Source organism: Morus notabilis, unplaced genomic scaffold (genome assembly GCF_000414095.1).
Source record: "Morus notabilis unplaced genomic scaffold, ASM41409v2 Scaffold39, whole genome shotgun sequence".
In the NCBI taxonomy this organism is placed as follows: domain Eukaryota; kingdom Viridiplantae; phylum Streptophyta; class Magnoliopsida; order Rosales; family Moraceae; genus Morus; species Morus notabilis.
Window position 1 is genome coordinate 107,504 of NW_010366566.1, and position 12,600 is coordinate 120,103.

General features: G+C 36.4%; 2 protein-coding genes across 5 annotated transcripts; one reads left to right on the forward strand and one right to left on the reverse strand.

The window, feature by feature from the left end:
- Nucleotides 1-5,303: 5,303 nt before the first annotated feature.
- Nucleotides 5,304-7,197, forward strand: LOC21403405 (26S proteasome non-ATPase regulatory subunit 11 homolog). The gene is made up of 2 exons (XM_010110475.2): nucleotides 5,304-5,403; nucleotides 5,649-7,197. The coding sequence occupies exon 2, from the start codon at nucleotides 5,691-5,693 to the stop codon at nucleotides 6,966-6,968; it is 1,278 nt and encodes a 425-aa protein (XP_010108777.1). The 5' UTR covers nucleotides 5,304-5,403; nucleotides 5,649-5,690; the 3' UTR covers nucleotides 6,969-7,197.
- A 601-nt stretch (nucleotides 7,198-7,798) lies between these two features.
- Nucleotides 7,799-12,600, reverse strand: LOC21403406 (phosphoglucan phosphatase LSF1, chloroplastic). 4 transcript variants are annotated; one of them, XM_024173750.1, is made up of 10 exons: nucleotides 12,161-12,600; nucleotides 11,993-12,066; nucleotides 11,202-11,667; nucleotides 10,952-11,023; nucleotides 10,564-10,685; nucleotides 10,153-10,368; nucleotides 9,916-10,027; nucleotides 9,633-9,745; nucleotides 8,645-8,789; nucleotides 7,799-8,531 (listed from the first exon to the last, which is right to left on the reverse strand). In XM_024173750.1, the coding sequence occupies exons 1-10, from the start codon at nucleotides 12,443-12,445 to the stop codon at nucleotides 8,412-8,414; spliced, it is 1,725 nt and encodes a 574-aa protein (XP_024029518.1). In that variant the 5' UTR covers nucleotides 12,446-12,600; the 3' UTR covers nucleotides 7,799-8,411. The 4 variants fall into 4 exon arrangements, with proteins under 4 accessions (XP_024029518.1, XP_010108778.1, XP_024029517.1 ...); XM_010110476.2 differs by having other exon boundaries at nucleotides 9,916-10,021; nucleotides 11,960-12,066; XM_024173749.1 differs by having other exon boundaries at nucleotides 11,960-12,066.

The following is a 12,600-nucleotide window of genomic DNA, read 5'->3' on the forward strand; positions in this document are numbered from 1 at the left end:
GATGTTTGAAGCTCGATAATGTTTGTTAAGGTTATTTTGCTCTAAATTTTCTTGTCAAGTGACAAATACTCGAGGTATAATTAATGATTTTTTTTTTCCAAAAAAGAAAAAAAAGGGGGGACAGAGACTAAAAGAAGAGACAAGAAGAAAAGAAAAGGAAGTAGCAACTTGACAATGCAATAGTATTGTTTCGAAAAAGAATAATAAATATGACTGGAGATGATGTCGTTTTGCAACATTAGCAATACATTTATAATTTGATTTCGAATGTTTATCAGTTTATGGAGGTGGAATAGTTGTTTCAGTATTCAGTTCAATTCAACAATATTGCTCATACTATTTTATATATAAAGTTCCATTTCTATTAAATTGTCAATGCAATAGTACATTGTTTCGATGACCGAAAAAGAATATGACTCGAATGTTGTCGTTTTACAATATAATAAAAGGTTTGATTTCGATATATGTTTAACGGTTTGTGTGGTGGAATAGTTGTTTCAGTTTACAATTTGTTTCAACTCATACTTTCATATTTTAAAAATTACATTTTCTATAAAAGGTCGTACTTAAGTTGTTCTTCGTACTTGTTTGATTTGACAGTTCAAATAAGATGATTCGAATCATAATTTAAAATTTGTGAGCGAAAATATTATGACATAATTTTTTAAATTTAATTTTTTTAAGAGAAAACAATGTTTGAATTAAAATTAAGATGGTTTGAACCAAGGTGGTTTTAAATTAAATTGTTTGCTTTCCCATAACATTTGCTTACCCATGGGCCATGTCCCTCCCGGCACTTGAATACTATTTCAAAACACGTACTTAATATTTATTTTGCTTTGTCTGCATGTTGTAATTTTACGTCTTAAGGAAATAATGTATACCAGCTAAAATATAAAAATCTACGTGTCCTTCTCCTACTATCTAATCCGTTCATTTCGTTGATTCGAGTTTAGAATTCGAATTTTGTTACAGTAAAAAGCTCTCAGAAACAGTCACATCTAACTTTTTTGCTACAGTAAAAAGCTCTCACACAACATCACATCTCAACTCGAATTAAAAACTCGAATTAGCGAATTGAACGGGCCCTAAAACTTTAGAGAAAGAAAGAAAAGAAGTTAATGGAGGAACTTTGAAGAGAATATTTTTAAGTTATTAGGGAGAAAATTGGTGAAAATTTTTAAATACATAATATATATAGATCCCATTGTTCTAAAATCCTTTCAATGGGCTGGTCGTTCATAGATGGGCTCTCTCTCAAAGGCAGGTTCTCTCGTTGTCCAAAAACAGAGAGAATCGACTGACCCATCTTTGAAAAGTTGGAGAGAAAAAAGAAATAAAAGAATTGCAAATAAGAAACCAAATATTTATTTTTCTTATTTTATATGGGGATATAATAGTAACACAAGTACAACATATTGAACAATTTTCTTCATTTTTATTTTGGAAAGAGTTTGATAATTCAACACACCTGATTCGATAAATATATAGACCAAAAAAAAAAAAGAGAAGCTCTGTCTCTCATTCTTTGAATTCTTTATTCTTGGATCTCTTGAATACATATTAGATATATGTAGATTAATTTTGGTGTATGAATTATGCCAAAGTCATGAGAAATAGATGTAAGAATGATTCAAACCTGCACAATCTCTACAAAGGCGGTACTAAAATCAGGTAACCATCTTCCATGGCACAGATTCTTCTTGGTCATGATCTTCGTCAACAGGAGGATTAAGAAACCGTTAATTGCTTCCCTAAATTTGTAGCAGAAAGAGGAAGAGGAAGTCATTGAAACTTAGAAGAGTTCAATTGTGTGAAACATTTATTATAAGCTTAGGCGTAGCTGGCAACTATCTTCAAAGTGTCGACATTTTGAGCAAAACAACATTAGGCCAATGTCGACATCCTCTGCTCATTTTCTTGACACTTATTATTTGCTTCTTGTTTTTTTCTTTCTTTCTTTCTACTACTTGCAAAGCTCATTTTGTGTTGATATGTACAGTTTCGATAGAGGAGAATTATATATTGACATCCAAATTTCATTAGGGCACCATTTTTTTTTATTTTTTTTTATTAAATTGTTATTTAAAATTCATAGAATTCGGCTCATATATTACCTTTTGCGTCTATCATGTTACGTCAATTAAAATATTTTTACTGGCAAAACCTTGTATCATAATGCTTTAATTGATATGACATTATATGATTGGAGAAAATGAAAGGGTACATAAACAAATGGACATAAAAATCGAATCTAAATTTACGTCCCTTAAACAATTATCTTCCCTAACTTTACTAATTCACATTTAACAAATAATAATCAATTTAAAACTTCCTAATAAAGTTATCCGCCCTTAACATTTTTTTTCTCAAATTTTGTGCTTTCCCTCCCGTCCTTATTAAACAAACGGTTACTAGTGCAAATAGTCACTAAGCTTTTAAATTAGTGCCTTAATTTTTTTTATTTTGACAATTAAATCACTGAACTACTAATTTAGTAGGGATGATTACGCTGCCTACCATGGAAACCAGGTGTGGATCGACTTTTGACAGGGGCGAATAAACTCTTAGGGCCCGTTTAGTTCATGTGTTGAAACCCGTAATTCTTCATTTTGGCATTTGAAATTTATATTTTTTATGAGAGGTAAATATTGTAGCAGAATCAAAATAATTTAAACGTAGTAAGCAAATGAGCCCTTAGGTTTTATGCCATGTGGCAGAACAAAAATCAAAACAAAAAGACTAAAATGCCCTAAACTGACTTAGGGGTTTTTTCTCATTCTTTGATCCTCTCACTGTTTTACCTCTCTTCCTCTCACTCACTCTCTTAGTTGCTGACGTCCCAACCTCTACCTCTCTACTTGCGCCGTTGCTGTCACGTTCACCGGCGACATGCCTGAGACACTGGCTTGAAGTTTCTCACCCATGCGATGGGAAGATCTCTCGCACGATTCCTCTTCCGTTAAGCAGAAAGCTCGATGCACGAAGCTCTTCTACCTTCGTACGTGGGGAGATCACTCCCCATGAGGACCCACAACGTAGAGGAGATATGATGCGCCTCTGCACTGGTCTTCCGGCCATGATCATGGAAGAGATCTAATCTCCTTCTTGGAGATCTTCTGCTAGAGATCGATCATCGAGACTCAAGTAGATTTCTACACTAGTCGAGATCGTTGCCTCAATTCGCCGCCGTGGAAGAAATTTGCCTTGCCAGTTTTGTCATTTATTCCAGCTATGTTCGATCGCTTTTCCATGGCAAAAGGTTTTTTTTTTTGGTTTTGTAATTTTTGATCTATGGTTATGGAACTTCTGTGAATATGTTGGTGATTTTTAATTGTTTGAACGATGGGGACCACTGTGGTGCCGTCGGTATTGTAGTTATAAACCAGTGTTGTGGTGGATACTAACCAGTATCACAATCAGATACCGGTATCCACAGCGCCAAAAAATCTCTCGCGGAGGAGATCCGGGCACAGGGAGATCCTTGTAACAACAAACCAACCGTCAGTGGCCTTCGATCTCCTTGCAGCTCCGCTCCATCGATTTTTACGTGTTATTCTCGGTAAGATATTGGTATCGTGGCCGGTATCACAATGGATATCGGCAAATACCTTAATGGCATGTTTACTTATTCGTAATCGGAGTGGACATGAATCAAAGTGGACATAATTTATAGTGGATAGAAATGAGAATCAGAATAAACTATTTACTTAGATTTTAGAAATCGGAGTCATAATCAGTCCCAATCTCATTTATGCATTTACTTACATCCAAAATCAGAATAAACTGTTATAAATTTACTTACCTACTATTTTAGTAGATTTTTATGTGTTGAACTTAAAAAAAAAAAAAAAAACTGTATATTATGCTAACTATCTTAATATTAGGATAACTAATTAGTAATCAAAATTTTTTAATCACATCTAATTAATCATTTAAATTATTTTTCCTCAATAAATTTTGAAATAATTTAAAGAAAAAAAATATAATAATGAAATAAAATAAGAACACTTAAACCCCGCGATTAAGAATTTCAAGGATGTATCCCTTCTTGAGTTGATTCAGAATGTTATAGATTACACCTAGCAAATCATGCTTATTTGCCAAAATATTAGTGGCATCATATACTTGATCATCATCTAAGCCATCAGTTTTCATCATTTCTTGATACAAGTTGGCATGTAATCCAACTAGATCCTTATCAGCCGTGGAAAGCACATCAATAGGACTATTTAATTTGTTAGTAGAATTAATAGTAAAATCTTAATTCACATTTACTATTAGGATTGGGAGTGCCAATCCGGTGGGGGGAGTGCCAATCTCATTCCTCAACCCTAAATTGGTGTAGGACCCACACATTCTCACTCACATTCTAAGATAAAAATGGGTAAGTAAACATGAGGTTGATTTCGATTCTCAATTCCTATTCCCCACTCCTGGTAAGTAAATATGCCATAAGAGTATATTTAGTACTCAAATATAATGTGATGACGTGGTTGTAACCATTTTTTTAATAAAAAATGAAGAATTATTCTTGAGTATATGAATCTGAACTTTTATTCCTTACTCTTGATAAATATCTTTTTGTTAGTGTAATTATTTAACTAAAAAGATTACAAAATAAGAATAAATGATAAAAATCTTAAGGGAAATAGTAGAAAATATGCCAATATGAAAAGCTTAAGAAAGTATATAAGCCAATTTTTAGTTATAGAAATTAATAAGTCATAACTTATCAAGTTATGGTTCATAACCAGATAAGTTATAGATAAACTTGTCAAGTTATAGATCATAGTCATACAAGTTATGGACAAAAATTGTAAATTATGGACAATAACTTGTCAAGTTATGGTTCATAACCAGACAAGTTATAGACGAAAACAGTAATTTGGCCTATTTATTAACTTATGTAAACTATTGACCTATTAATTTTAATTTATCTCAAATCTTAACCTATTTTTCTCTTTCTCCCAAATCTTAATTTATGTTTATTTGTCAAAATTACCCCCTTTTTTTAATGTTTTTGTCCCCTTGTATAACTCAATCCATTATCCATGTGAAGAGCTCAATTTAGTAAGAGATTCGGCCCATATCTATAACATGAGTCTGACTTAGTGTGGAAAGAGAGACTTACAAGTGCGTACTGTTTCCAGCCTCTTATTTAAGGAAATTTGGGCTTTTCTTAAGTAGTTTCTGGGCCCTTTTTAATTGGGCTTCTAATGGGCTGGATATGTTAACGTCAAAAAGTAAAATAAATAAAATAAAATAAAACTGAAGTTAGATATTAAAATACAATTTACAAACCCTAGGAAGCAAGAAAGGTACTAAAACGCAGAAGCTCCTCTTTCCCCCTCGTTCATAATCAGATCTCTCTCCGATTCGAAACAACCCTGCATTATTCAGGTACTTCTCCTTCTTCTTCTCCAGAAATTCAGTAAAACAATAGCTTTGAACTAAGTGAATTTCAATTGTTAATGGTCCAGAAATCAAATCAGTTCACCTGGAAAAAAATCATAGATTTTAGCTAATTGAGAAACTCGGTAGTAGTATTTGCATTAAGTATTTGGATTGGTTTGATTATTAGTACAGTTATTTTCTTATGTTTTCATAGATTTTTTGGGGTTTTTTTTTTCCTCTTCTTTTTGCAGAGCTAGGGTTAGGGTTAGGTATTTTGAAAGCAATCGGCAACAATGGCTTCTTCGTCATCTTATCTACCGGCCACTACCGATTCAATTGCACAGGCTTTAGAAGCCAAAACCCCTTCCGAATCGATTTCTATACTTTATCGCGTTCTCGAAAACCCGTCCTCTTCTTCCGAAGCCCTACGGATAAAGGAACAGGCAATATCGAATCTTTCCGATCTTCTTAGGCAAGAGAATCGGGCTGAGGATCTCAGAAATCTCCTTACCCAATTGAGGCCTTTCTTTAACTTGATCCCCAAGGCAAAAACCGCGAAGATTGTTCGCGGGATTATAGATGCCGTGACTAAGATACCAGGGACTTCTGCTGATCTTCAGATCTCTCTTTGCAAGGAAATGGTTGAGTGGACCCGGGCCGAGAAGCGGACTTTTCTCCGCCAGCGAGTCGAGGCGAGGCTTGCTGCTCTTTTGATGGAGAACAAGGAGTACTCAGAGGCACTGAGTTTGCTTTCTGGGTTGGTCAAGGAAGTGAGAAGACTTGATGACAAGCTTCTGCTTGTGGACATAGACTTGTTGGAGAGTAAGCTCCATTTCTCTTTGAGGAATCTTCCGAAAGCGAAAGCCGCTCTCACGGCTGCAAGGACAGCAGCCAATGCTATATATGTGCCCCCGGCTCAACAGGGCACTATTGATTTGCAAAGTGGAATCCTTCATGCTGAAGAAAAGGATTACAAGACTGCTTATAGTTATTTCTTTGAGGCATTTGAAGCCTTCAATGCTCTTGAGGAACCTAGGGCCGTGTTTAGCCTCAAGTATATGTTGCTGTGCAAGATTATGGTGAACCAGGCTGATGATGTTGCGGGAGTAATATCGTCCAAAGCGGGTTTGCAGTATGTGGGGCCGGAGCTGGATGCCATGAAAGCTGTTGCTGATGCGCACTCGAAGCGCTCTTTGAAGCTCTTTGAGACTGCTCTGAGTGATTTCAAGGCTCAGCTAGAGGAGGATCCCATTGTCCACAGGCATCTCTCGTCCCTCTACGACACACTGTTGGAGCAGAATCTTTGCAGGTTGATCGAGCCTTTCTCAAGAGTGGAGATTGCTCATATCGCTGAACTGATAGAGCTGCCGGTTGATCATGTGGAGAAGAAGTTGTCTCAGATGATTCTGGATAAGAAGTTTGCTGGGACTTTGGACCAGGGTGCTGGATGCCTCATCATTTTTGATGATCCCAAGACCGATGCTATATACCCTGCGACGTTGGAAACCATATCTAACATTGGCAAGGTTGTAGATAGCCTTTATGTCAGATCTGCCAAGATAATGGCATGAGGATGAAGGTTGGGAGGCAGTTTTCCTGCTTCAATAGCTTGGTTTTCTGCTTGGATCAGTGGCTTGGACGCTCGGAATGCACACAAAGACAAAAGTAATCCATTTTATCTTTCAGATTTTAGCATATATTTTGGATTATGTAATTTTCGCCATCTTGGCATTCATTTTAGATAATGTAAAAACTTTTAATGTGCCTCGCGTCGGATTTCTCTCATGGTTATTTTGTTTGGAAGTAGCGCATCCATGCACTCCTTAGATTTATTGTTTTTGCTTCTTCTTGAAAATATGAGAGACTCCATTAAACCATTAGGTCTTGATTATAAAAGGTTTGGTGTGTTCGAGATTTGAAAGTCTTGCAGGAGAGAGTTAATATACGAAACTAAAACCTTACAGAAGTTTATGGGAGAAATCAAATAACAACTATCACTTTTAGAGAAGTTTGTGAATACGTTTGCTGGAGAATTGCGCGTAGTGTATCATTGTGTGGAGCACAGGTTGTTTCTTGAAAGATGACTGTTCTTTGAACATAATTTTATTATTATTATTGTTATTGTCACTAAAGAGAAGCAGAAAACGTTCTTTCCTCAGCTTTTGTGAGGTTGGTTCTTGCATTGACTTTGCTGAGTTGCGCCCGCTTTTATATTGAGCTTGTTTTCAACAGTGGTCCTGAGTTGTTTGATTTCAGAGATTGTGGATTTGATATTGGAGAACTTTCGCGTACTTCTATTTGAATACAGGTACAGAACGATGTTGTGTGTGTATTTCAGTCGATTTCATGGATTTTACATTGGAGAACTTTCATATACTTGAGTGATAAGCATTATGAAGCGTTGAAGCTGCAGCATTTTTGTTCGTACGGATCATGATTTAAATTGTATGTTATTGCCGGAAAGTGAAACCTCGGAAAATCGTGATTGCATATCATATTGTTTTCACATTAGCGTGAAATAATGCCGAAATCGCACAAAGAATATAAATTAACGTAAACATTTGAGTTCAAAGTATTATTCAAGCGTATATACTAGTATAGACAAGAGGAGCAAGAAAACAAGGCGAAATGAGATGTTAGTCCAAACAAATGTTGGGTACAGGACAACTTATTCTTTTCTTGTATATTATTATTGTAATGAATAGCAACAAAATTCTTGTTTCGTATAACTCCTACTTGCATGAGGGAATTGAAACCGCCAGGGGAAAAATAAAAATAAAAATGGAAACGAAGAAAAGAAAGGAATTGACAGTGCAACATAAAAGACTCATACCAAATAAATAAATAAGTAAAATTTACTAATGACATTCAGAAATAGGATATGATATTTGTGCCTGCGCTGAAGTACGATTATTGGTGCCTCGAGAAGCATTTGTTATTCACTTATTCTTGTTGTCATGGATTTCTGTAGCCTCCAACTTAAAAGCCTAACCGGGTTCGAATCATGTGACCAACTACTTTGGAGTTAGTCTGATTGGACAAACGGAGAATGCCACACAGCGAGCAGCTTTCGCAAGCATGAAGCGCTCATTTTCTGTCAATGGCCTCTCAATCACCTTCACAACGTTTGCATCCTAAAAGAATGGTAAACAGACATCAGAACACATACACAATTCACAGGCAAGGCTGAGAGAGAGAGAGACAATTTGAATGTTCAAAGAAAATGGCTGACAAGAAATAAATGTACTTTCTTTTGCTGTTGAACTGAAGGCCACACACTCGCAGTATCACCGATCACAATTAAGTTGTTCGAATTCCCTCCTTCATCCTTTTCTACCGGTGACGTCGTCGAATGCCGCCATTGCCCGTTAACAATGTACTTGTAGTAATACCTGAACAGCATGAGTATATAGCTCAAGTCCCCCCAAAATGTAAAAGACACTTTAGTTATAACATGATCTGTGACGTGCACGCAAGATATAGTGTGTCAAGATGCACTAAACCCCTATTTGTTTCAACAACTCAAAACCGTTATTTAGGATTCAAACCTTAGTTCAGGAGTTAAGCTGATATTTGGGAGAGAAAAATTCAATGACAATTCAAACTATTAACAATGGTTCAAGGACAACTCAAATTGTTGATTTTAGAATTCCCCTCCCCCCTTAAATCCTAACAATCTGAATTATTGTCAACAGTCCAATAGTTTTAAATTTTACTTTTTCTCTCTTCAATGTCAATCTTAAAAATGTCATAACTTCTTCGTTTTAATTCCGATTGAGATGATTTTTTTGTAATGTGTTCTTAATGAATCCAGGAACAAATCCCCACCCATATTGCATATTTTTTAATGTCATTTACAATGAGGTTTTATAAGATTTATTACAAAACTCTAATGACAGTTTTCAACACTTTATCCAAACACAGTTCGGATTTTATTCCCAATTCAAATTACAATTTATTTGGATATCCAAACAACAGTTCGGATCACGGTTTGAATCACCACACTTCAAATTCTACAGTTCTAACAAAAAAGGTTCAAATCTCCGTAGTTTGAGTTGTTGAACCAAACAAGCCCTAAATATTATCGCAGCTTTCTTTTTATCAAAAACGAAAATACTCATGAGATTAAAAAAAAAAAAAAATCAAAATCACAGAGACCTGTCAAGATGTGTTATAGTGCACATTTATGAGTTAAGTTATGACACAAAATAAGTGACTAAAGACTATGCACTTACTTTCCTTGCGGAAGTCTAACTTCTACTTCATATCTTGATCCACCTTTATGATTAGCTCGAATTGTTTCTTTCCAATTTCCAGTGAAATCTCCAACAAGATTTACATCCTCCCCCTGGCAGACAACATAAAATGGATTGAGAAGCAGCAGTGGAACATAAAATCTTATTGCTAATCAGTTATAGCAGCAGGAACAATGTCTATGGGTTTCCTTCATAAAACTCTTCTACATATTAATTCCTGGCTTGAAGCAGAATAGAACTGAAATCAGAAATTAGTAATCACCTCTTGCCCGTTCCACACGAATATTACAGCATGCGTTGCGGGTCCGTCATGTCTGCCATTTTCCACCATAGCTATGAGATCCCATGTTGCCCAAACAATTGCCGGCCTGCCGCTAACATGAAGGGAATGAATTCTCAAGTCATAGAGGCAGCAATGAAAAACAGCTAAAGACGACAACTAAGACAAAATGCTATTATAAAAAATAAATAAATAAATAAAAGGATTGCTGAGAAGAACCTGTCTGGCATACACGAATGCAACCCTGTGACAAAATTATATGCCGCATGAAGGGAAGTATCGGTCATCCAATGCAGGTATGCTATCACGCAAGCAGGAGATCGATCAAATCCTGTAGTACAAGTAACATAAACGCGATGATTCTTTTTTAACAAGCGTAATAGCAGCCCCACGCAAAATGGTAGTTTCTTCCTCATATCAAAAGAATCCCCATCCCTGCAAAAGAATATGCCAAATTTTACCAAGTTGTAACCAGCTACGGAGCTCTAACTAAAAAATACTCCATCTCATATCAAATTTAGGACTTCCTCAAGCACCCTCCTTAAGTATGCATCCGAGAATCGATGCATCATAAATTTGAAAATTTTCTTTTCATCAATAAACGGTATTGCATAGAACCTGTTATTTTACCTTATAGGACAGTTGATCACAAGGATACCAGATTTTTGGCATGATTCAGTAATCAACTTGGAATCAAGTCCCCAATTTTCTGCCTCAACTCCACTTTGGAAACTAAGCACAGCAGTGACTCCCTGTAACCAAATGCAGTTAATGAGCAAAAATTTAAAGAGAAACAAGTAGACACGATATAATGGATAATCACCAAACATAAGTTCTTGAGTGCAAATTGTAAATACAAACTACTGAACGGGCAATTACTAGATCTTCTTCTGCCACTTGTGAGTATGCAGATATATATAGATGCACACCCTCTATACCTGGGTCAATGTGATAGGTTTCCAACAACTCAGAGAAAAGATTAGCAATTTGTTCAAAATAAGCGTGTAATAGTACTCACCACTGTCTTTGACAAGGTCTCTACATCAGCTTCTGTCTGTATACATGATCCGACATATATCTGCTCTGTGATCTAAACAATAAAATGACCAACTAAATGGATCAGTGATGTAACAAAAAATATGCCAAATACTCCTTAATCAAAGTGTGATGGCATAGAGTCCATAACAACCAACAAAAGTTTATAGCACAAGCATAGTTGAATAGCACACCTTTTTTTAAGAACAGAAAACAAAAGCTGAATAACACACCTTACTATAGCGCATACCAAGCGAGTGATTATAGTAAAGCTCGCCTTTAGTGCGATCGATTGCCTTTACGTATTCCTCTAGCGGGAAATTCCCATGAGCCCAATCACCATCTCCAGGCTCTTCTTCAGAGAAAATACAAACGAGTGGGCTCAAGGTCACGGGTGGGGTGAGCGTATTCTTCTGCATTTGTGATTGAACATGTCCATTTTGATCATCCAGAAATTGCCATCCTTGTGGATTTAGAAACTTCGAAGAGAAAGTTACAAAACCAGAATTCCCGCCGCTCTCAGAAGACGCTTGCAAATTCGATGCCAATATACTCTTGTTCCAAGTGGCAATAGGAACTTTGCCTTTGTTAAATGAGTTATCTAGATCATTCAACATAAGCAGTTCATGAATTGGAAAAGGAGAGAAAGGCCTCTCAAGGACAAGGCTGAAAGACCCAGTTTTCTCTTTCAGCATCTTCCTGAAGAAACCAAAGACTGAAAAAAATAAAAATGAAAAACTTAATGAACACCATCAATACTAAAATCATTTAGAAATATCTCAATTTTGAAAAGTTCAAACTCAGACTCTATTTATTTTGGCAGTGTAATTATCCATCGTAATCACCTGATTCTGATTTACATCCATTCTTACAACTTAAACTAAAGAAAAATGCCATTGTTCATTACTTCATTAAGGTGCAAATGAAATTAAGCACTTCAAAAAAGAAAGAAAGTTCTAATCAGATATAACAAAAAGGATAAACATCATACTGAGTATCGCCAAAGTCCTTGATCTCACTAAACCTGCCATCAGACGGATCACTTGCCTTCTTCAAAGCATCGCCCACCATAACTATCCTGGACTTCTCCGCATTACCCTTCAACAACCAAAAAAAAAAAAAAAGAGATCTTTAAATCAAATAGAAACGTAAAATATTCTAACATAGAAAAAAAAATTGAAAAATTAAATACCCCTTTCTTGAGAGCGTGAACGAAGATTTTGCCGTCGACGGAGAGGGCGAACCGAATACCGAGCGGCTTCTCGAGAGTGACCATGTACTGGTTCAGATTCATCTTGAACGGCGAGCCGTTCGACATCGCCGAAACCCTGAAACCACGGCCATCGAAACGGCGTCGGAGGTTGTCTCTTCCGACGGGAGTGCAAATAACTCGGCCGCCCCAAAACGACGTCGGACGCGGCGGCGGAGATCGGTCGAGAGCGAGAGCTCTGCAACAGGGGATTTGCAGAGCGGACATTCTGCCAGGGTTTCTGGTGGAGAGAGACGATAATTGAGGGTGGCCTTTAGCTCCAAATATCCATTTGACTGTGGCTTGGTTTGCAGTGGGAGTGTGGAGTAGAGCAATGTCCTCTCTCTCTCTCTCTCTCCCCTCTGTTTTTACTCTCTAGAGAG